Source organism: Phytophthora parasitica (assembly GCF_000247585.1).
Source record: "Phytophthora parasitica INRA-310 unplaced genomic scaffold supercont2.9, whole genome shotgun sequence".
Lineage (NCBI taxonomy): Eukaryota > Oomycota > Peronosporomycetes > Peronosporales > Peronosporaceae > Phytophthora > Phytophthora nicotianae.
The window spans coordinates 126,135-145,706 of record NW_008648995.1 but is presented as its reverse complement, the minus strand read 5'-3'; the positions used below and the strand labels follow the sequence as shown (position 1 = coordinate 145,706).

The window sequence follows — 19,572 nt, the reverse complement described above, 5'->3', positions numbered from 1 at the left end:
TGCAATATCCGGTTCTTGCTTCGTCGCCTCTTCAGTTGCCCCAACCGACATCATACTTTGTGATGATGGAATCCCGCGAGGACTCGGTCACAAGTCGCCGCGCCGACAAGTCCATGACTAGCGTCAGCCCCCCAGTCTCTCCTCGCCCCACCGCTCCCGGCTCCCCCTCTATGCTGACAGCTACCCAGACGACGCTGCTGCCACCCAAACCTGCGCTTCGTCCTCACGCGCGGGCGTCCGTTCCAAACGTCCACACCAATTATGCGGCGTCCTCTGATGTCCCTAGTACCGTGAAGCTTCTGAGCGAACTAGAACGGTCCTGGGCCATGTTTGCTGCCTCCTGGAGGGTGGTGGACCTGTTCGCAGGTCTCCAGATCTGGCAGGAGCAGCCCAAGGACTCTGAGAACGGTCCTGAGCCACTTAATAACGTGCTGCTATCCACTGCGTCCGCTGGTTTGGTGACATTTCTAGCCGGACACATCGGCGGCGGCGGGTTCGTTGTGTCACTACTGCTCACGGTACTGGTAGTGACTGCAGCGCTGTGGACGCTGTCCAATGCTCGAGCCAAGACTGCAGTACCGTGCTTCAAGACGCTGCAGGTGGTGGACGGGTCGCCGTCCGAGATCTTTATGTACCTGATGGGCATCAAGAATTATCCGGTCTGGGACGCATCAGTGGAGACAGCGGAGGTGGTGCACACTATTGACGATCACTCGGATATTATCCACATCGTCTACAGACCCGTGTGGATGTGGCCGTTGTAAGTACAGTGATGAGTGTTTCAAATGTGTTTTATTCAGTACTAATGGGTTGTTATATAACTAGATGGCTGGCACCGAGGGATTTATGCTTGTTGAGGTATTGGCGTCGCGCGGAAGACGGATCTTATGTCATTTGTATGCAGAGTGCACTACATCCCGAGTGTCCACCAATGCATGGACTAGTGCGTGCAACATGCAAGGGTGGAGGTTTTATCATTTCACCCAGTGTCACTCAAGGAGATGAATTAACCTCCATGGTCACCAATGTGGTGCATCTGGACCCTCAAGGATGGGAAGGCCAATTGCTACAACGTTTAAACATCATGCACTTGTACGTGCGACCTCAAGTACTAGCGTTAACAGGACTTCGGGACGTGATGGAAGCACGTAAATACGTCTGTCCGAATGTCCCGGAAGAATTCTCAGCGGCACTAGCAGCATCAACGGAAGAGCAGGCGAATACTGCAGTACAGGAAGAAACTGCTGCTACGGATACCGAAGCTCCGGTTTCTCAACTGGAGGAGTTCCCGAGTAATGTACCGCGTTCTATGTGGGCAGAACCGGACGGCGCTGCGATGATGGTACGCGGTCCTGACTACTTAACCGACCGACGGAAGATCCCGTCGCAGTCTCCGTTCTTCCGTCTGGTTGGAATGGACCTGTTCGAGTCATCGGAGGCCGTGGAACACATCGCCTCGCGTCCAGATAACTCGGTTCAACGCGAGTTGAGACGCCATGAAGAGCAAGGGACGGAGATGCCATTTACCTTCGTCATTAACTTTGTGGTGCCGGGTAATCCTCGCATTAACCTCGTGCTGTACTACCAAGTTCCTCACCCTTCGGTATTAACCGATGGCTCGCCGTCTTCTGAGCTCATGGCCGACTTCTTGGAAGGCTCCGATGAGTTCCGTAACGAGCGCTTCAAGCTTATTCCCTGCATTGTAGAGGGAAGCTTCATCGTGCGTCAAGCTGTGGGTTCTACCCCCGCTCTGATCGGCAAGAAACTACGTCAACCATACTTTAAAGGGAAGCAATACTTCGAGCTGGACGTCGACATTGGCTCTTCAGCAGTAGCCAACCGTGTGGTCGGTCTCGTATCAGGTTACACCAAGAAGCTGGTGATCGACATGGGCTTCGTACTGGAAGGCCAGAACTCGGAGGAGCTCCCTGAAAGACTCTTCGGTACTTGTCGTCTGGTTCATATCGACCTGGGTGTCGCCAAGAAGCTCACATGAAGAACTTATACATGTTGAAGCAGTTATAGAAACAGAAGGAGGGTTAACCCTCTTTGCCCCGTTAGAAACGGTATCGTAATGCATGTTGAACCCATTTAGAAAAAAAAGTTCTGTCTTGCCTTGACTGCTCATAGCTTATGGCCCACCATAATAAAAAAAAAGATCAAAAGTGGTCCGAAACCAATGCGCACTTTTTCTATACTAAGTACTTTTTATTATTGTTTTTGGCAATATGCTGTTTTAGATTTGAAGCGGCTATTTATGCAGTATTTGTAAAATTACGTTCACCATTAAAGGTGACCGTAATTTTAAAGACAGCTGTCCAAGATCGTGGCTGCAGGAAGCTTTCGATTTCTGGATGCTCATCATTTGTGGCATTTCTAAATTCTCTCGGGAGAGACTCAACCATGCCAACTCGGTACATTTACGCCGACCTGGATGCTTTGAACCAGGACGTGTGCAAGTATATGCGAGCCCATGCGAAAGACTTCTCCGACGCAGAATTGACCAAGCATTTCCCTATTAGTGCATACAAGTTGACAAAGTGTTTATCATCTGATGAATCGACATATTTTAACGGTAGTTATTACTATCTGAAACTCAAAGACGTGGAGGCATTTCGAGCTGTGGGATGGACAATGAGACCCAAGAGTGCGTCCAAGTATCGTACGCTCGGCCATTTACCAAAGCCCAAACGGAATCCCGACAATACCGAGACGTTGGTGCTAGTTGCGGGAAAATTGGCCGGCTCAATTCTCCTCGGAGTGGACAAATACTTCGAAGCTGGATGGAGTGTGCACTGCTATTGCTTTAGAGATCGAGACTCCAAAGTATTCGATCGACTGGTGTTGGAGCATCCAACACAATTCAAGTGTATCTATTTGAACAACTCGGTTAGAAACCTGATAAAAGACATTTCGGGCGACTACGAGATGATGTTCACGGCTAGAGATACGCCTCGCGACGAAGTAGTAAAGAGTATACCGGCGAACTACAAGATATCCGATTTGTACGAGTATATTCATGAGCTGCAGGTGAAGATTCTAGCAATGGAAGCGGATTCCGAAGCGCAGCGTACGAAGCAGCATGATGATCTGCACTACAAGCTTCAGCAACAACAGGAAGCTTTTGCCTATCAACTCAGCAAACACGATGAGGATTTTCAAGAGCGTTTAAGAGAACATCACAAGGCTGCAACATTTCATCGTAAACAACATGAAAAAGTTATCGAAGAACGAGTGGAGATTTGTACGAATGAAGTTGCGACGGCGTTGTCAAACCTTGGAGAACTATCGGAGCGGGTGAAGCACGATGTTGAAGAGTACCAGAGAGCTCGACTTGATGAGGAACTTGCACACTGGCGGCGAGACAATCTTGTGAGCAATACCAACGTCGATGATCAAGACAAAGCAGATCATTCGTCACTGCTAGATGCAGTCGATTTTGTACTCAAACAGAACGGAGTTCATACTGGACTCAAGAATTGGAAAGCTGCTCTGGTAGTGCTGGTGATCCACAAGATAACGGCATGGCTCTCCTCTGCCAGCTTAGGGACGGACTTGGTCGGTATACTCACGACTTCTTTTGCCGTCGTTATGATAACATTATGCGTGGTCGATACTCTTTAACACACTACATATGATACAAAAAGTCTGAAGTAGTACACCATCGATTGATGTCTTTCGATCCAGTATTTCGGACGTGTACCAGTTTGTTAGAGAGCTAACATGCTATCGCGAGGAACGTACCACCCATTACGGCGTGGATCCATTCCGCGAAGCTGGTTGGGATCTAAAAACAAAGAATAACCCCGAACACCAAAATCTACTCAAGCGCAACATCGCAGAAAAGCGTATTGGGATGTTGATGGCCGAAAAGAAACTCTGGTGCTTGTGGGGGGAGAGTTGACTAGATCAATATTGGATCGGATGTATTGTTGGCTGGAGCTTTCAGTTCTACTGCTTTCGTGAAAGCAGCTCAGGCGTATGCGGCCACCTTCGTGCAGAATATCCAAGACATTTTCAGATCTCTTACCTGGGGAGAACGGGCACAAAATTACTGAAATTGATTTCACCGCCAGTAAGCTCAGTGGATTACTTGGAGCTGCCTTAGGCACGGAAAGGACGGGCGGCCATCGCTTTGTGGTGTTAGACATGGTAGAGCTTTTTGCTAGCGGTAAACTGTGCACGAAAGCTGAAGACGTGATTGATTTGCCAGCGCTAACAGGGCCGGTTTGTAACAAACGTGAAGCATCAAATAAAGTATATACGAGCAAGCTCTTGCGAGGGTTTACTTGTCAATGGATGGGGACTGATCAAGCAGCCAACAGCAAGCGCACTACAAGATCAAAGCTACCCGACCACGACACCTCAGAATGACATTAAGTCAAGAATTCTATGTATCAGGCTTCTATAACAAAAACACATAATAATCAAATAGAAGGCCATTTATCATGAATACACTATCATTTTTTAAATACTAAGTGGTGATATTGTTGTTGGTCAGTAACATTTGAATTGAAGTTACGTTGCTACTGAAGTACCAATGTTCTCTTGCTATTTCGCAAGTTCATTGGTTTTTACACACTCCAGTCGTTTTGTTTGATAAGTTACAGCCCGGTGTTGATGTTGATGTTGATATTCTCTTTGAAATTTAAGCTAGTTGATATGCAAACAGAATTGTATCTTCTATCCGTGGATGAACCTAAGAACTGGAAAATGCTAAGCAGCCTTAGATGGTCAAACGGTTACTGCCCCTTGATGGTTTTCGATCCAGTCAGTGTTGTTTGGAGTAGTTGAGGAGTATTGCCGCTGAGCCGCTACGTTTTTGCGGATCTTAACGCGCTTAATGGCGTATGTGAAAGCTCACAACAGGCAATATTCACAAGAAGAGCTGTCGCTACCATTCCCTCTGGATCCGTACAAGTTGACCAAGTTCCTTTCAGGTCCAGGAGGAGATTTGATGGTGTTTCGAGGGACCTGCTACGCATTAAATATGAAGGACGTGAAGGATTTTAGAAACGCTGGCTGAGATCTACGACCAAAGAGTAAACCTGAACATCGTACACTGGAAAATCTACTGAAGCGTAACCTCGCAGATGATGAGAACGGAGTGTTGGGGACAGGAAAAAAAACGCTCGTTCTTGTGGGAGGAGAGCTCTTGAACTCGATACTGGATCGTGTAAAACTGTACTTCAGTGCTGGCTGGAGTGTCCAATTAAAATGCTTTCGCGAGAAAGGCTCTGAAGTAGGCGACCGTCTTCGTGCAAAACATCCAAGTCATTTTCAAAGCGTTTATCTGGGTGGACGTATCAAAATATTACTGAAAGGGGCATCATCTCCTGCAAGTTCTGTGTATCGGATACTAGGAGTATCCCTAGAAACGGAAAAGCTTGTTTGGGTGGTTGGTGGCCAGCGCTTGGTCTTGTTAAACGTCGATGAGCTGTTTGCGCGCAGTAAATTGTACCAAGACGGGGTCAATTTGCCAGCTTTAACGAAGCTGGTGTGTGGTGATGATCCAGCAACAGTGAAGCATCAAGTGGCCATTTATGGTCAATCGAACCAGTTTCCTGCGAACACTCTACTGGATAATGGATGGGTGCCGAGTAAGCAAACAGCAGCAACTGAAATTGCAGCAGTACAAGTTGAGCTGGTCAAGTAGCTGCGGAGAAAGCACTAACATTCGTCGGCAAGGACATGATCGACCAGCTCTTTCCTGACCTTCTCTCGAAAATGTGGCACATTGAAATATATTTGTGGAAGGAATCGTTGACCAGCGAGCTATTGAACATTCTTCACACTTGTTGGGATCAAGTGTTGTTGAAGCCTCTGGATGAAAAGATGAGCATATTATCAAGTTCAAAACAGAAAGAACATACACACAACAAAGGCGCCTTTCGTTATAATGATACTTCTGCCAATAACTTTTCATTGGTTCAAGAGCCTAAGCGAGCAGATTTAGACGGTCATCATCAGCAAATATGCATCGTGGATCAACTCCAACAGCTCAGGGTAGAGTTTGAAGGTCAACTTTGTGAGGCAAGCGATGTAGGAGCCTTCCAAGATGCAGGTTGGGACGTGCGGCATAAGGGCGCACCCGAACACCGCACGCTGGAGAATTTGCTCAAGCGTAACCTGTCAGATGACGGAAACGGCGTCCTTGGCGACGGCAAGAAAACATTGCTATTGGTAGTAGGAGAGCTGACTCCTTCATTACTGGACCGTGTTGAAATGTACTTCAAGACCGACAATTGGAATGTGGAGTTCTACGGTTTTCGCTCAGTTAGCGAGGTGTCCGACCGCTTACGCGCAGAATATCCTTCACGCTTTCGCAGTGCCTACTTAAGTCGTACCATCAAGAATTTACTGAAGGGGAGACCTGATTCAAGTGGTAACGAGCGCTTCGTGTTCATGAACCTCGACAGCATCATGGAGACGCTGTTCCGTAGTAACACGCTTTACAAGATGATCCCCGGTGCAGCCTCGGCACGAGATATTCGAGTCAACTTCAGTGCTGTAACCAAGATTGTATGTGGTGAGGATCAAGCAAAAGTCAAGCGTCAAGTTGCAACGTACGCAACGACAAATCCATTGCTAGCTCAAAAGCTTGTTGATCTTAAGTGGGAGGTAGACAAGCAAGCTCCGACAGCTTCGATGTCAGCGCTTGTAGAAATACTGGAGCAATTGGCTTCGTCGACAGTTCCGACACCACAAGAACCGAAGACTTTGGTCCTCGTGATGGGAGATAGAGGATTGACTGTCTCCGACAGAATGGTCTGGAGTCGTCTACTTGCTGAATTCGTTGCGAAGCAGTGGCATATTGAAATATTCTCCTGGGTGAGGACGTTGAGCGATGAGTTCCTTGGTGCCTTTCTTAACCATCGCGATCAAGTTCTTGTGTACGCGCTGGACAACACGCTGCACGTTTTCACGTATCTGAAGCCTGGAAGCTTAACTAACACCACTGCTGGCCCCACGTTTAAACTCGCTGCCGATGGAACTGAGACTATCGATCTGCCACCGTTGCAACAGCAAATGCATCCAGTGCAAGTGGCATTCGTTGCAATGCAAGCTGATGCAGCCACTGTTCGAACGAAGTATCAAAAGGATATCAACACACAACTTCAGCAGCTGAAATCGGCGTTTGAACTTCAGCTGCGTGAGCAACGCAACGGGTTTGATGCTGAGTACAGACGGCTACAAGATGATTTCGAGACTCGGCTGCGCAAACAGGAGGACGCTTTCACAGCATCCAGACAACGATATGAGAAGGATACTGAACGACGTTTCTGCACAATGGAAAACACCATTGCAAGGCTACGATTGGAACTGAAAAATGAAACTGAACATCAATATGACCAGTGTCAGAGTGACATTGCAGCGGTGAACAGTAGTATGGAGGAAATGTCAAGGCGACTCGCACGGAATATGGCCATTCACGAGCGCAAGAACGATCACATTTGGGATCGTGTTCAAGACAGTCTTCGGATAAGACGAGAAAAATGTGCCGAACAGCACAACAATCTGGAATTTCGAGTGGAGCAGCAAGATCGGAAGCAGCAGATTGCAGCCGAGGAAGCTGGCATCAGGCACGCGCAAGATCATCAAGAGCTGAAAAGTGACATCATTAGCACGGTCTTTTGGCGAATATTTGCTGCGATCATTGTTTTCTTCCTGTTCGCAAGCATAGTAGCATCACCTCACCAAAGGCAGAATTAGAAGAAGAACCCAAAATATAGACCCTAGCAATGCAAAATGTTGGATCGATTGGTAGGTAAACTACAGATAGAGCGACGCAGCGAACACGATATCGCGCTTGAGTTTCTTGCCTCCTTCGTCAAACTTCTTCTCCAGCTCAACGTCACCAATAGAGTGCGCAGCTAGCGTCAACTGACGCAGCAACTCCTCCAGACGACGTAGACAACGGATGATGGTGCCTTCAAACGCATCCGACATCTTGCAGATCTGGGAGAACTTGGCTCCTTGGCACCAGGCAATGACCACATCCACCAGACTCGTGTTGAACGCACCGGCGTATTCATCCACGTCGATCGTGATCTTGGCATCTTGCATCACCTTGGCGATACGCTGGGCCGTCTCACGCAGCTGTCGAACGGGGATCTCCAAACTATCAGCTTGAGGCGGTTTGTCGGTCTCTTTCTTCTTCTCAGTGTTGATCAAACAGCTCAGCAGCGCCACCGTATCGTTCACAGATAGGTCGTTAAACTGGCCATTAAAGATCATCTCCGTCACCAGCAGCTCGTCCGTCGTCGAGACTTCACACGCCGTGCGGCCCTTGCGTTGGATGACTCCTTCTTTATCCACGAACTCCAGCCTCCTCAACACTCTTCTACGTCGACGTAGGTCATCACGCAGTACGAGAGACTTGGATTCCTTGATCTTGCGCTCTAATTCCCGCATCTTAGCTTCGCTCTCCATCTTCAAATTGTACAAAGCAAAGCGAGCCTCTTTATCCGCTGCATTGTGGAACGCCGAGCTCTTGAGTTTCTTCTCCGCGTCCACAGTCTTCTCAATCACACGCAAGAACTGCTCGTCCTGGATGTCCATGTCTTCACGAGGATCCAGAAGCGGCACACCTTGAGGGAATCGACGCAGCACTTCCTTCACAGACTTGCCGACTGCTTGGCGACTCTCAAGTGTACGTAAATCCTTGGGGATGTACACACGCAGAGACGAGATGAGATCCAGCATTTCCAGCGGGACAGGGCAGATCTTCATCTCGTAATTAGCAGAAGTTGACAGCCCCATCATGTTCTCAGGTGCCGGGGTCGGTAACTCCGAGACGGTACTGCCATTGGTGGCATCATTGGCCTTGGTGTTGCCGTTATTGGTCATACAGTTCAACAGCACGTGCACAACCGTATCAGGTGTAGCTGAAGTCGAGTCACTAGCGTTCTTGGTCGTAAAATTCACGATCACACCCCAATCCCACTTGGGTCTAGTGGTGCCATCGTCGCTGTCTGGACAGTAGAGCTTCACCAAGCGTCCGCCATTAAGGAAGCGCACCACGTAGTCGGGTTTGTTGCGGATAGCCAGGAATTCCTCTTTAAGACGCACAAGAGATCTCGACAGGTAGTAGTACTGAGCCACCTCTTCCTCGTTCTTGATCACGATCTGGTCCTTCTCTTCTTTCGCGCGTTCCAGCGCTTCTTCTAACACTGGGGCGGCTTGTTCGTTCTGGAATTGATGGAAGGACTGCTTGATCATGTATTCTGGGTCGGCATCTTCCACTCGCATCAAGTTGAGCAGCATATTGTAGCCAAGATGGAACGTACTGAACAGCGGATCAGCTTGGCCGTACAAGATTCCTTTAGCCACTTGAGGTTCCATCTGCTCACTCAGCATTTGAATGACGATACCACGCGCATCAAGTGAACGACGACCTGCACGTCCTGACATCTGAATGTACTCGCCTGCAGTGATCCAGCGGAAGTCCTTGCCGTCGTATTTACGGCAGTTCGTGAACACCACCGTCTTGGCAGGCATATTCAGACCCATCGAGAACGTCTCAGTAGCAAACAGGCACTTCAGCAGCCCTTCACCGAACAGAATCTCGATCACTTCCTTCAGAATCGGCAGCAAACCACCGTGATGGATACCAATACCACGACGTAGCAGCGGTAGAATAGAGTCCACTTGTGGTAGAGCACGGTCGTCGTCTGACAGCGAGTCCATAGCGTTCTTGAAGAGCTGATCCACCGACTGCTTCTCCTCTTCGGTATTGAAATCAAGCTTGGACATGAGCAACGCGTACGCCTCACACTCCCGTTTACTGAACGAGAAGATAATTACTGGATCATATTGACGCTCCATGATGAGCTTGACGATCCGGAACACGTCGGTGCCGATTTTCTTCTTGGGATTGCTCTTCTGCGCTTTACGTCGCTTCGTGTTGCTCCCGTACGAGGCCAGTTCTTGCGCTGCATCATCCGCAGAAGCCGACAACGTCGCAATGGCCTTCTGGAAGTTATCTTCGCGGAACTTTCCCTTCTCGTCGACCACCAAGTGCAGCCCATTGCCTCCAGCAGGGAAGATATAGTGCTGTAACGGAGTGGGACGGTAGTCTGTGTACACGACGTGACATGGTTGGTGGTGGATGTGGCAGATCCATCCAGCAAACTCCTTGGAGTTGGGGATAGTAGCCGACAGGAACACGAACCGAACTTTGTGTGGCAGTAGAATGATACTCTCCTCCCAGACCACACCGCGTTCCTTGTCTCTCATGTAGTGGATCTCATCGTAAATAACCCAGGCCACTTCTCGCATGACCTCGGAGCCTCGATATAGCATACTTCTTAGAATCTCCGTAGTCATGATCAAACAAGTGGCGGATGGGTTAATTGTGATATCTCCCGTCATTAAACCCACATCTCCGAACTCTTCCTCCAAATCTCGGTACTTCTGGTTACTCAGAGCCTTAATAGGGGACGTGTAGATCACTCGCTGCTTGTCTCGAAGACTCTTGGCAATAGCGTACTCAGCTACGGCAGTTTTACCGGCTGACGTGTGGGCTGAGACTAGTACGGACTCTCCAGACTCGATATAGTCCACAGCCTGTTGTTGGAATGGGTCCAGAGTGAATGGGTATGTCTTGGCGGGGTTCTTGGCGGCTGCACCTGCTGTAGATTTAGCCTCATAGTCTGGTGGGTAGACGGAGAACGAAATGAGGTTCTTCTGCTGTGTGCCAGTGGACACTACATTCGCAGAGTGTTTGTCATTGCTGTCGACGGGCGTCGCGTCGATGCGTTTGCCCTCCACGACTTTGAGATTAGTGGAGGCTAGACGACCTTCATTCTGCTGCTTCTTTGCAGGCGGAGACGACACTTTGTCATCGTTTGGAGAGGCAGCAGGTGCTTCTTTGCGCTTGGTGGAAGTGGAGGAAGCGGCCGCTTGTTCCTCGGCCGTTAACGTCGCGGACGAGTCGTCGAACGCACCGAACAGGTCCAGGTCCTCGTCCATTGTTGTAGCTACTTGAAAAATGGCTGGAGGTGACAAAATGACTGGATAAATTTTAGTGTGGACCACAAAAATAACGCGAGCAGCACAAAAAAATACAAAAGAAATCTAATTTTTATAGAAAAGAGGGTTTCATTTTCTCTGATTCAGTACTTGAAGTACAGCGTTTAAACACTGGTTGTTTTTGTTTTGTTTTTTTAAGCCCAAGACATTTCTTGAAAATGTTCTGGGTCCATGTATGTCTGTGAGGATTTCTGTGGTTAATTCGGTAAGGAGCGAAAGAAGTACCTGCAAATACCGTGCTTGCGGAATGGTGATCGCAGAAATGCTGCAACTGGAGAAGAAGTTTAACGAAAGGAGCCAAGAAGCTCAAGTGCGGTATCGTGCTTGCTGCTTCCCTTTATCTGTAGTTTAGGTTCGATGCATCAATTCAAGCTGGACGAGTCAGAAAAGTTTATTTCAATAGCACCCTTCGAGTCAGTGGCCTCGTCAACTACGCAGACAACGCACCAACATCCACACCACAAGAAAGAGTATGGCATTTTTGCCGATCACAGAGCCCCAAGTACTCGTCGCTTTTGTTCCGCTATATTTGCATATAAGTATAGGCTTGGGACGATAAGCGCAATAAAAGCTCTCCAAAACACCATGCTAATGATGTCGCTCGTTAGCTTCTTGTTACTTTGTTTTGAAACGATTTTCCAGCTCGCTGCGTTCACCAAGTACTTCTAGAATTTTGTTTTCAAAATGACGCCTAACTTCCTCGTTCTCAAGCTGAAGATTGAGTATATCCCATTGGTTACTCCGTGACAACACTTCTACGCTTTTCTTCACCATTGAAATGTCATTGTACCACTTGTCATATTGCTGCTGAGCTTCATCTTTCTGTTCCCCGCGCACATTCGCAACGTGGCGTGAAATATATTTTTCACATTTTCAATCTGCGGTTTACACAGCGGCTGTTCATTCTCCTTCTCATATTGCCTTTTGAGTGCTGCGAAGGCGTCTTCCTGTTTGCGCAGCCGAGTCTCGAAATCATCTTGAAGCCGTCTGTACTCAGCATCAAACCCGTTGCGTTGCTCACGCAGCTGAAGTTCAAACGCTGATTTCAGCTGCTGAAGTTGTGTGTTGATATCCTTTTAATACTTCGTTCGAACAGTGGCTGCATCAGCTTGTATTGCAACGAATGCCACTTGCATTTACTGCTGTAAACATGACAGTTTCGTGTGCGTTTGCTCCTCTGAACGTCTCAGTCTCATCTAATGTGCCAATAGATGTGAAAGTGTTGGCCTTGTTTCTGGGGGGGGGGGGTTGCTCTTGCTTCAGGTGCGCAAAACAGCTCAGCGGCTGGTTATGGGTTTCATCAGGACTCCCCTTAAGTAATTTCTTGATGGAACGGCTCAAGTAGGCCTTGTGAAAGCGCGAAGAGTATACCGCTCTTAAATGGTCGGGCACCTCGCTAACTGAGCGAACACCGTCGTACATCTCCACGCTTTAATTTCCGTTCTTGAAGTACATTTCAACACGGTCGAGAAATGAGGGAGTCAGCTCACCCACCACTAACAGTAGTGCTTTCTTTCCCTCGCCAAGGACGCCGCTTCTATCATCTGACAGGTCATGCTTGAACAATTTCTCCAACGTGCGGTGTTCGGGTGCGCTCTTATGCCTGACGTCCCAACCTGCATCTTGGAAAGCTTCCACGTCGCTTGAGTCCAAGTAGTGATGACAACAGCGAAAGAATTCAATATATCCACAGTGGCGAGTGAGAAATTGCGTCAGCTTGTGTGCGTCAAGCGGAAATCCCTGCGCCAATATGTTGCTTGAAAATTCGCTGGAGTGCCTTTGTATGTGAGCACGCACATTCTGGTTGAGAGTCGAGGTCCGAGAAAACGTATCGCTTGGGTGGCATTGGTGCTTCCCTTTTCAGAAGTTACTGAGTGAGCGGAATTGACATAACCACTTGTCATTGACAAGGAAACGATTTTTTTTTTTTTTTTGAAACTGAACGATATTGTCATTCATCTAGGCTCTTCAATTTCCACTAAAGAACTCGTGTGCGCACATAAAACTAATTCTTACCAATCAAACATGCTTATTGAACTTTTATCCCTCCAATCAAATGTCTCCTCTTCCAATTCCAGCGCTCCAGTCAAAACCAAGAGGCATTCGAAGTGTCAACTTGTGCATCACACCTTCATCACCGCTGCAACAATGGACGAGGAAGGACCGCAGGTTCGATAGCAGAAACTCCTTCAACAGCAAATAGTATATATCGCGGCTAATCTCATCGTGTCAATGCTGTACAGGTTCGCGTCAAGTTCGTGACTAAGGACGCATCTATCCGCGTGACGGAGACTCCGTTCGCGGTGCCTACGCGTCTCAATCGCCGCGGACTCTCGCAAGTGGTTAACCACCTGTTGGCCACGGGCGACTCACCTCGGCCTTTTGACTTCCTTATCGACGGTTTGTTTCTGCGCTCGTCGCTGGACAAGTATCTGCAGACTCACGGCGTCTCAGAGGAGGCTCTGCTCACACTCGAGTACGTGGAGGCGCTTCCTGAACCGCAAAAGCAGAACGGCAGTGACCATCCGGACTGGGTCAGTGCTGTAGCATCTCTGGATGACGAACTGGTCGTCACCGGTTGCTATGACGGCGTACTGCGTGTGTACGACGCTCAGGGAGACTGCAAGGCCTCTGTGAAGGCTCACCAGGGCGCCATTAAAGCAGTGAGTGTAGCATCCAGCAAGAGTGGAGAGTTTATCATTGCCAGCAGTGGCAAAGATCAGCTCGCACAGCTCTGGAGATACACGATTAAGTTGTCCAAATTGTCGCCAATGGCAGCTCTTACCGGCCACTTGAACAGTGTCGACGCCGTGCAGATGCACGCGTTGGGTAAGCGTGTAGTTACTGGCAGTTGGGACAACACAGTGCGTGTGTGGCAGACCCCGGAGGAGTCAGGTGAACAGCGCTCGGCCAAGAAACACAAGAAGACGGAGGACGACGCCGGTGCCGTGAGTTTCCAACAACTCGAAGCCGAAATCGTGCTGGTGGGCCACACGAGCTACGTGACGGGCGTAGCGTTCCGTCCCAAGACCTCGGAGCACGACGAAGACGTGGTTGTATCTGCCGGCAGCGACCGCAACGTACGTCTATGGGACCTTGTGACCCAGTCCTGCTCGCAGGCACTTGTCGGTAACCGTGCCGTGTCCGATCTCAGTGTCAACGCGAACGGACTTATCCTCACGGCCCACCCGGACCACTGCGTTCGTCTATGGGACCCTCGTGCTCAACAGAGTGGCGAGAGTATCGTTCAGCGCACATTCCGCTCACACAAGGAGTGGGTGAGCTCCGTGGATTGGCATCCGGACAGCAACAACGAGCACCTGTTCGTGTCTGGCAGCTACGACGGCACAGCCAAGGTCTGGGACGCACGCAGTACAATCCCGCTGCACACTGTGAGTGCACACGAAGGCAAACTCCTTGATCTAAGCTGGAGAAACCAGAACGAGGGCGTGGCTTTCGTCACTGGTGGTGACGACAAGAAACTCAACTTCTTCAGTGTGTAAAGAGCAGATAGAGAAAAAAAACACTGACATGTTCTTGTTTCCTACGCTGTCTGCTTGACTTCTGCGTTTATTCCCAAGCCAGTAGCTTCTCGAGTTCCTCAATGTCGTCTGCAGGGGCCTGAGTGATCGGACGTGCGTAGTACTCTTCAATCTCTGCGAGGTCCTGCTTGCTCTTGTTGTCGTACACGAAATTAATAGCACAGCCCTTGCGGCCAAAGCGACCGGTACGGCCGATACGGTGCAGATACGTCTCCGGGTCGGGACGGTGGTCGCGAGTCAGCGGGATGTCGAAGTTGACGACAAGTGAGACGCCCGCCACGTCGATACCACGAGCCAGAACGTTCGTGGTGATCAGCACGTTGGTCGTGCCGGCACGGAACTCGTCGATGACCTGGTCACGCACCTCCTTGGCCATGTCGGCGCCGTGTAAAATACCGACCGAATGGCCCTTCTCACGCATACGACGCGTCAGTTCCTTGGCAGTCTCGCGCTGTTGTACGAAGATGACGCACTTGCCGATGCTCAGGATGGCGAAAATGTCCGATAGCACCTGGAATTTGTTCTCGCGGGACTTGCAGTCGATCCAGAACTGCTTGATGCCGTCGAGCGTGAGCTTCTCCTTCTTGACCGTGATAATGTTGTGGTCGGGCACCATTTTCTGGGCGAAATCACGCACATCGTCAGCGTATGTGGCCGAGAAGAGCAGGTACTGGCACGCGCGGTTCTTGATGAATCGCTTGATAGACACCGAGCGTTCGCGCATGCCGTCCTCGGCCACCATGACGTCAGCTTCGTCCAGTACGAAGATCTTGACGTTACGAGTGTCCAGTTGTTTCTTCTTGATCATACCCTCGATCTTGCCGGGGGTACCGACGATCACCTGTGCCTTCAAAGTCTCACCCCGAGCCAGATCGTTGCCGGGGATGGCCAGGAACGTGTCCACGCCAAGGAACTTACCCATAGCGTTCACCACGGCCATAATCTGTCGCACTAACTCACGGGTGGGACCCACACAGACAGCCTGTGGAGCCTTGAGGTTCATGTCCACGCGGTACAGCATACCCAGCGCAAAAGTGGCGGTCTTGCCACTGCCGCTCTGAGCCTGGCCGATCAAGTTCTCCGGGGGACTGCCACAAGTAATGTATAAGTACTTATACTTTTCTACAATATATGAATTTGTACTTACTCGGCGAGGATAAGCGGCAGCGCTACGGACTGAATCTTGGACGGCTTGGCGAATTTCATGTTGTATACGCCCTTGAGCAGCGGTTCCGGCCTGTTATCATAGTATTCGTTGGTATAAATACAGCAATATTATAGGTGAAGTAGTGTATTACGCACAGGTTGAGCTCCTCGAAGGTGACGGCCGAGTAGAGGTTGGAGTTGGGGTCATTCTGCAACACCTCGAGCTCGGCCTTGTAGTCCTCGTCATCCAGACCCTGGCCCAGAGCCAAGATCTCCTCCAACGACTGCGTGACCTCCTCTACAGCTTCCTCGGCCTTCTTCTCCGTCTCGACGGGCGGCGCGACCTCCTCCGTCGTCTTAGCAGCAGCGTCCGTCTCGCTCATGGTGGAAAACTCTTATCCGACAAATGAAGCCAAATCTCCCTCCCTTTTTCAGCCAACAGCTTTTCAAATTATGAATCTACATAGTTTCAAAATATGCAGGTCCGATACAATAGCTGCATGATAGGATCAAGCGTATTGTTAGTTTTCCTTTGAATGACTAGTTACTAAAGCGAGAGTTCGTCAGCCATTATCAGATTTGGCAAACGATGACGCCACGCTTGCGCTTCGAGGCCGCCCGCGGCAACGTGTGGCTCGATGGGGAGCCCTTCTTCCTCAAGGGCGCGAGCTTCTTCGGCATGGAGAGCGACATATGTGTGCCACATGGGCTGTGGGGTGGTCCAGACTCCACAACACTGGCTGCGGTGGCGCATCTACTGCGCTCGAACGGCTTCAATCTCGTTCGTATTCCCCTGGCGGTGGCTGCAGTGGCGAATAACATCGAGGTGGACAGGTACAAGATGGGCAATGAGACGGCATTACTCAAGGCCTTTGAAGGGCGGGAGTTGCGCTACCTGGACGTGCTGGACTACGTAATCCATGAGCTGGAGCGCCATGATCTACTGGTGCTGCTAGACGCTCATGTGATGCAGCCTGCTGGCGCAATTACCCCATTGTGGTATGACGATAGCCAGTGCTGTCCGGAAACTGTGGTAGAGCAGATGTGGACGACACTGGCGTCGAGATATGCGAATCAATGGAACGTACTAGGAGCTGATCTCAACAATGAGCCTCATGGAGAGGCAACTTGGGGCTCGGGAGACATCAAGACGGACTGGAGACTCGCTGCAATGAGACTAGCTGAGAAGGTGCTTACGGTGTGTTCTCACTGGCTGATCTTTGTGGAGGGGGTACAGACAACGAGCTGTGATGCTGGACATGAGATGCCTTGCTTCTGGGGCGAGGATCTACAAGCTGTTGGTCAACACCCAGTAAAGCTATGTGTGGACAATCGACTAGTTTATTGCCCACACACGTACGGGCCTGCAGTGTCGTGGCAGCCCTATTTCAATGCAGAGGACTTTCCAGCTAATATGCCTCGAGTCTGGGATACCCACTTCGGATATCTCAAGCAGCAGTCGGAGGTACCGCTGGTGATTGGCGAGTGGGGTGGTCGCCATGACAACCCAAAAGACTGGATCTGGCAGTCGCGGTTTGCTGAGTACGCGCAGCAGATTGGCGTCAGCGGTGTCATATTCTGGTGTGTGAATCCGAACGGAGGAGACACGGATGGCTTGTTGTGCGCAGACTGGCGTACACCGAATGGCAACGCTCTTCAGCTACTGTCACGTTTTACCGGAACGCCAGTGCCGCCATCATGTTGAGTGAGCTGGCACGATTGAAGAAGACTATCCTGTTGTTTTCTTCATATATTATCAAGTACTTCAAGACATGTTAGGCTTACCAGCATAGTCCTTGCACCTAACAAAGACTTCAAACTCCAAAAATCAGTTTAAACCACTTGGTGGTCGATGTTCTGCTTCAGAGGCGACATCTCGGTAGCCTGGTAACGCGGTATCGACACCTTACGAGGCGACAACTTGTGGTATTTCATACGACGCACACGTGTGCGGATAGCAACCAGCAGGAAGAAGAATACGCCACCGAACAGACCCAGCATCATAAAGTCTGAGAACGACGTGGTACTCTCAGCAGGCACCACATTGTTCGAGGTAGTAGGGATCATCATAGATTCACTGCAGTCCGTGATGATATCTCCCTCTGTGGTCAAAGATCCATTGCCCCACATGGTCGTAAGCATCGACACCGTCGGTCTCGCGCGTAGCACATTGGGCAACGTGTCCGACGTAGCACGTGAGGCACTGTAGAGTCCAAAGAACTCTTCCGACAGGTACCCAAGCGGGAACTGGCCGTTCTTAACTATCCCCAAGTTGTGTTCATCCGGGTTGCCAGCTTTCCACCACTCGTCACTGTACTCGAACACGAATCCGCCCACAATGACTTGCTCGTTGACTCCGTCAGTTTGTTGGAAGTTATTCTGTAAGGCGAGAGTCTGCTGAGTCAGCAGATCTGCCACGTAGTTGAGCTGCAGAGTGTTACCGATGCCCTTATCGGATGCATACGGGTATCCGTACTCACTCACGAGCAGTGGCTTACCGCCGGGGACTGCCTGGAACTTGGGGATCACTGATCCAGGGTAGTCCGTCTGGTAGACGTTGGAGCCCCACATATCGACGTCGGCGTTGTGCTTCTCACCGGCTCTGAAGGTCTCTCCACCGTCATCTACAAACGTAGTGGTGATAATCTTTTGTGCGTTGTTATTTTCTTTCAGCCCACGACGCACAGCGTTCGTAAGGGCATGGAATTTGCTCCAGAAGGATTCGTCCTGGATGACAGTGACGCTGTTCATTTCGCCACCGATGGAGTAACCCATGACGCCAGGGTGGTTACCCGTCTGCTTGGCCATGAGGTAGTATTCCTGCACTAGGTGCTGGAACTCCGAACTACTCTCAGGTAGATCGGGCTGCATCATGGACTGGTCAATCCAAATAGAGAAGATAGTGTAGACCGGGTCCATGTTGTTGTTGTAGGCGGCGTCTAGGTAGGCCTGGTGGTCTACGTAGCTGTAGAAATCGTACGTCTTGACGGCGTTGGCGTTCATGAGACGTAGATTTTGTAGATCGCGCAGGAAGATCGTGGGCTCGCCCAGCATGTCCAGTCGACCGGGTTTGCCAATAGGCGTGGGAGCGTAGTTGACGCCGCGCACGAAGAAATTGTGTCCGTCTTTGAGCAGTTTACGCCCGCAGGCGCTCCACTGTGTGTTCTCTAACGGTGTGTTGTTGCTGGGCTCCATTGGCAATCGGTGAAGTGTGTCGAACGTGGCAAGTTGTCAAGTGAGAATCGAAGCGGAAGAACGGGATCAGTGGATCTTATTAGGCTGCTTGGGTGCACGCACGTACGTTTTGCTGGGCGTGACGTGGTTTTGGTGCTCATGCTTGTCACAATGCACGAGCTTCGAAAAATGGGATGGATGTCATGGTAGTCGGAGTTCTGTTTTTCTTAGTCAAAACGAGATACGGAAGGGTGACAACCACTGCAATGTGATGGCTGATTGTCGAATGCTGTTCCGCGAAAACGAGGATTTGCTTGTTACGATCTTGGGCGGGTTTCGATGATATCATGCAGTGGCGCGTACGGAGCTCTCAGCGGCAGCAGCAGCAGCAGCAGGAGGGGCAAAGCTAAGCTGGCATCGCTTGCGTAGTCGCGCTGCCGCAGCCATGCAAGCAATGTAGGTACTTCCGCTGTGACCTCGGTGGTGACTGAATGTGTGTGCTAGCACCGCACGGCGTTGCTCTTCATGTGTATTTTATATTGACAGAGCACTGCGACACCAGGAACTGCGAGAAGTTCCCAGCAGCCAAAATGCTGTTGTCTATCACAAGCTCTACAACTCGGGTTTTTGTATGGGCGATGTTGAAGTGGATGACTGAGTACAAATCCATGTAACT

The 19,572-nt window shown here is 50.1% G+C and overlaps 10 protein-coding genes across 10 annotated transcripts; 6 read left to right on the top strand and 4 right to left on the bottom strand.

Annotated features, from left to right (window-relative positions):
• Window positions 1–54: 54 nt before the first annotated feature.
• Window positions 55–2,121, top strand: PPTG_06151 (hypothetical protein). The gene is made up of 2 exons (XM_008900040.1): window positions 55–760; window positions 826–2,121. The coding sequence occupies exons 1-2, from the start codon at window positions 63–65 to the stop codon at window positions 1,994–1,996; spliced, it is 1,869 nt and encodes a 622-aa protein (XP_008898288.1). The 5' UTR covers window positions 55–62; the 3' UTR covers window positions 1,997–2,121.
• A 242-nt stretch (window positions 2,122–2,363) lies between these two features.
• Window positions 2,364–3,743, top strand: PPTG_06150 (hypothetical protein). Its single transcript, XM_008900039.1, has one exon. It carries the CDS (start codon window positions 2,404–2,406, stop codon window positions 3,622–3,624), a length of 1,221 nt encoding a protein of 406 aa, XP_008898287.1. The 5' UTR covers window positions 2,364–2,403; the 3' UTR covers window positions 3,625–3,743.
• Window positions 3,744–3,877: 134 nt separating this feature from the next.
• On the top strand, window positions 3,878–4,438 carry PPTG_21826 (hypothetical protein). Its single transcript, XM_008900526.1, has one exon. It carries the CDS (start codon window positions 3,982–3,984, stop codon window positions 4,372–4,374), a length of 393 nt encoding a protein of 130 aa, XP_008898774.1. The 5' UTR covers window positions 3,878–3,981; the 3' UTR covers window positions 4,375–4,438.
• Window positions 4,439–5,835: 1,397 nt separating this feature from the next.
• Window positions 5,836–7,713, top strand: PPTG_06149 (hypothetical protein; the record flags this gene model as incomplete). The annotated part of the gene is made up of 1 exon (XM_008900038.1): window positions 5,836–7,713. The coding sequence occupies one exon, from the start codon at window positions 5,836–5,838 to the stop codon at window positions 7,711–7,713; it is 1,878 nt and encodes a 625-aa protein (XP_008898286.1).
• On the bottom strand, window positions 7,598–10,995 carry PPTG_06148 (hypothetical protein). The gene has a single exon (XM_008900037.1). It carries the CDS (start codon window positions 10,972–10,974, stop codon window positions 7,774–7,776), a length of 3,201 nt encoding a protein of 1,066 aa, XP_008898285.1. The 5' UTR covers window positions 10,975–10,995; the 3' UTR covers window positions 7,598–7,773.
• A 345-nt stretch (window positions 10,996–11,340) lies between these two features.
• On the bottom strand, window positions 11,341–12,925 carry PPTG_21825 (hypothetical protein; the record flags this gene model as incomplete). Its single annotated transcript, XM_008900525.1, has 4 exons — window positions 11,341–11,375; window positions 11,825–12,107; window positions 12,529–12,802; window positions 12,906–12,925. 4 exons carry the CDS (start codon window positions 12,923–12,925, stop codon window positions 11,341–11,343), a joined length of 612 nt encoding a protein of 203 aa, XP_008898773.1.
• A 206-nt stretch (window positions 12,926–13,131) lies between these two features.
• Window positions 13,132–14,588, top strand: PPTG_06147 (hypothetical protein). Its single transcript, XM_008900036.1, has 2 exons — window positions 13,132–13,203; window positions 13,278–14,588. The coding sequence occupies exons 1-2, from the start codon at window positions 13,183–13,185 to the stop codon at window positions 14,535–14,537; spliced, it is 1,281 nt and encodes a 426-aa protein (XP_008898284.1). The 5' UTR covers window positions 13,132–13,182; the 3' UTR covers window positions 14,538–14,588.
• PPTG_06146 (hypothetical protein) lies at window positions 13,204–16,248 on the bottom strand. Its single transcript, XM_008900035.1, has 3 exons — window positions 15,879–16,248; window positions 15,724–15,813; window positions 13,204–15,664 (listed from the first exon to the last, which is right to left on the bottom strand). Exons 1-3 carry the CDS (start codon window positions 16,103–16,105, stop codon window positions 14,605–14,607), a joined length of 1,377 nt encoding a protein of 458 aa, XP_008898283.1. The 5' UTR covers window positions 16,106–16,248; the 3' UTR covers window positions 13,204–14,604.
• Window positions 16,249–16,260: 12 nt separating this feature from the next.
• On the top strand, window positions 16,261–18,439 carry PPTG_06145 (hypothetical protein). The gene has a single exon (XM_008900034.1). The coding sequence runs from the start codon at window positions 16,312–16,314 to the stop codon at window positions 17,425–17,427; it is 1,116 nt and encodes a 371-aa protein (XP_008898282.1). The 5' UTR covers window positions 16,261–16,311; the 3' UTR covers window positions 17,428–18,439.
• On the bottom strand, window positions 16,457–18,965 carry PPTG_06144 (hypothetical protein). Its single transcript, XM_008900033.1, has one exon. It carries the CDS (start codon window positions 18,915–18,917, stop codon window positions 17,556–17,558), a length of 1,362 nt encoding a protein of 453 aa, XP_008898281.1. The 5' UTR covers window positions 18,918–18,965; the 3' UTR covers window positions 16,457–17,555.
• Between the last annotated feature and the right edge of the window lie 607 nt (window positions 18,966–19,572).

Bases quoted from the DNA above. Each gene is read 5' to 3' on its own strand.
- PPTG_06151 (XM_008900040.1), top strand. From the start codon at position 63: ATGATGGAATCCCGCGAGGACTCGGTCACAAGTCGCCGCGCCGACAAG. The intron at 761-825 runs GTAAGTACAGTG...TTATATAACTAG, and splicing joins CCCGTGTGGATGTGGCCGTT to ATGGCTGGCACCGAGGGATT.
- PPTG_06150 (XM_008900039.1), top strand. From the start codon at position 2,404: ATGCCAACTCGGTACATTTACGCCGACCTGGATGCTTTGAACCAGGAC.
- PPTG_21826 (XM_008900526.1), top strand. From the start codon at position 3,982: ATGCGGCCACCTTCGTGCAGAATATCCAAGACATTTTCAGATCTCTTA.
- PPTG_06148 (XM_008900037.1), bottom strand. From the start codon at position 10,974: ATGGACGAGGACCTGGACCTGTTCGGTGCGTTCGACGACTCGTCCGCG.
- PPTG_06147 (XM_008900036.1), top strand. From the start codon at position 13,183: ATGGACGAGGAAGGACCGCAG. The intron at 13,204-13,277 runs GTTCGATAGCAG...AATGCTGTACAG, and splicing joins TGGACGAGGAAGGACCGCAG to GTTCGCGTCAAGTTCGTGAC.
- PPTG_06146 (XM_008900035.1), bottom strand. From the start codon at position 16,105: ATGAGCGAGACGGACGCTGCTGCTAAGACGACGGAGGAGGTCGCGCCG. The intron at 15,814-15,878 runs GTGCGTAATACA...CTATGATAACAG, and splicing joins ACCTTCGAGGAGCTCAACCT to GCCGGAACCGCTGCTCAAGG. The intron at 15,665-15,723 runs GTAAGTACAAAT...TACTTGTGGCAG, and splicing joins CTGCCGCTTATCCTCGCCGA to TCCCCCGGAGAACTTGATCG.
- PPTG_06145 (XM_008900034.1), top strand. From the start codon at position 16,312: ATGACGCCACGCTTGCGCTTCGAGGCCGCCCGCGGCAACGTGTGGCTC.
- PPTG_06144 (XM_008900033.1), bottom strand. From the start codon at position 18,917: ATGGAGCCCAGCAACAACACACCGTTAGAGAACACACAGTGGAGCGCC.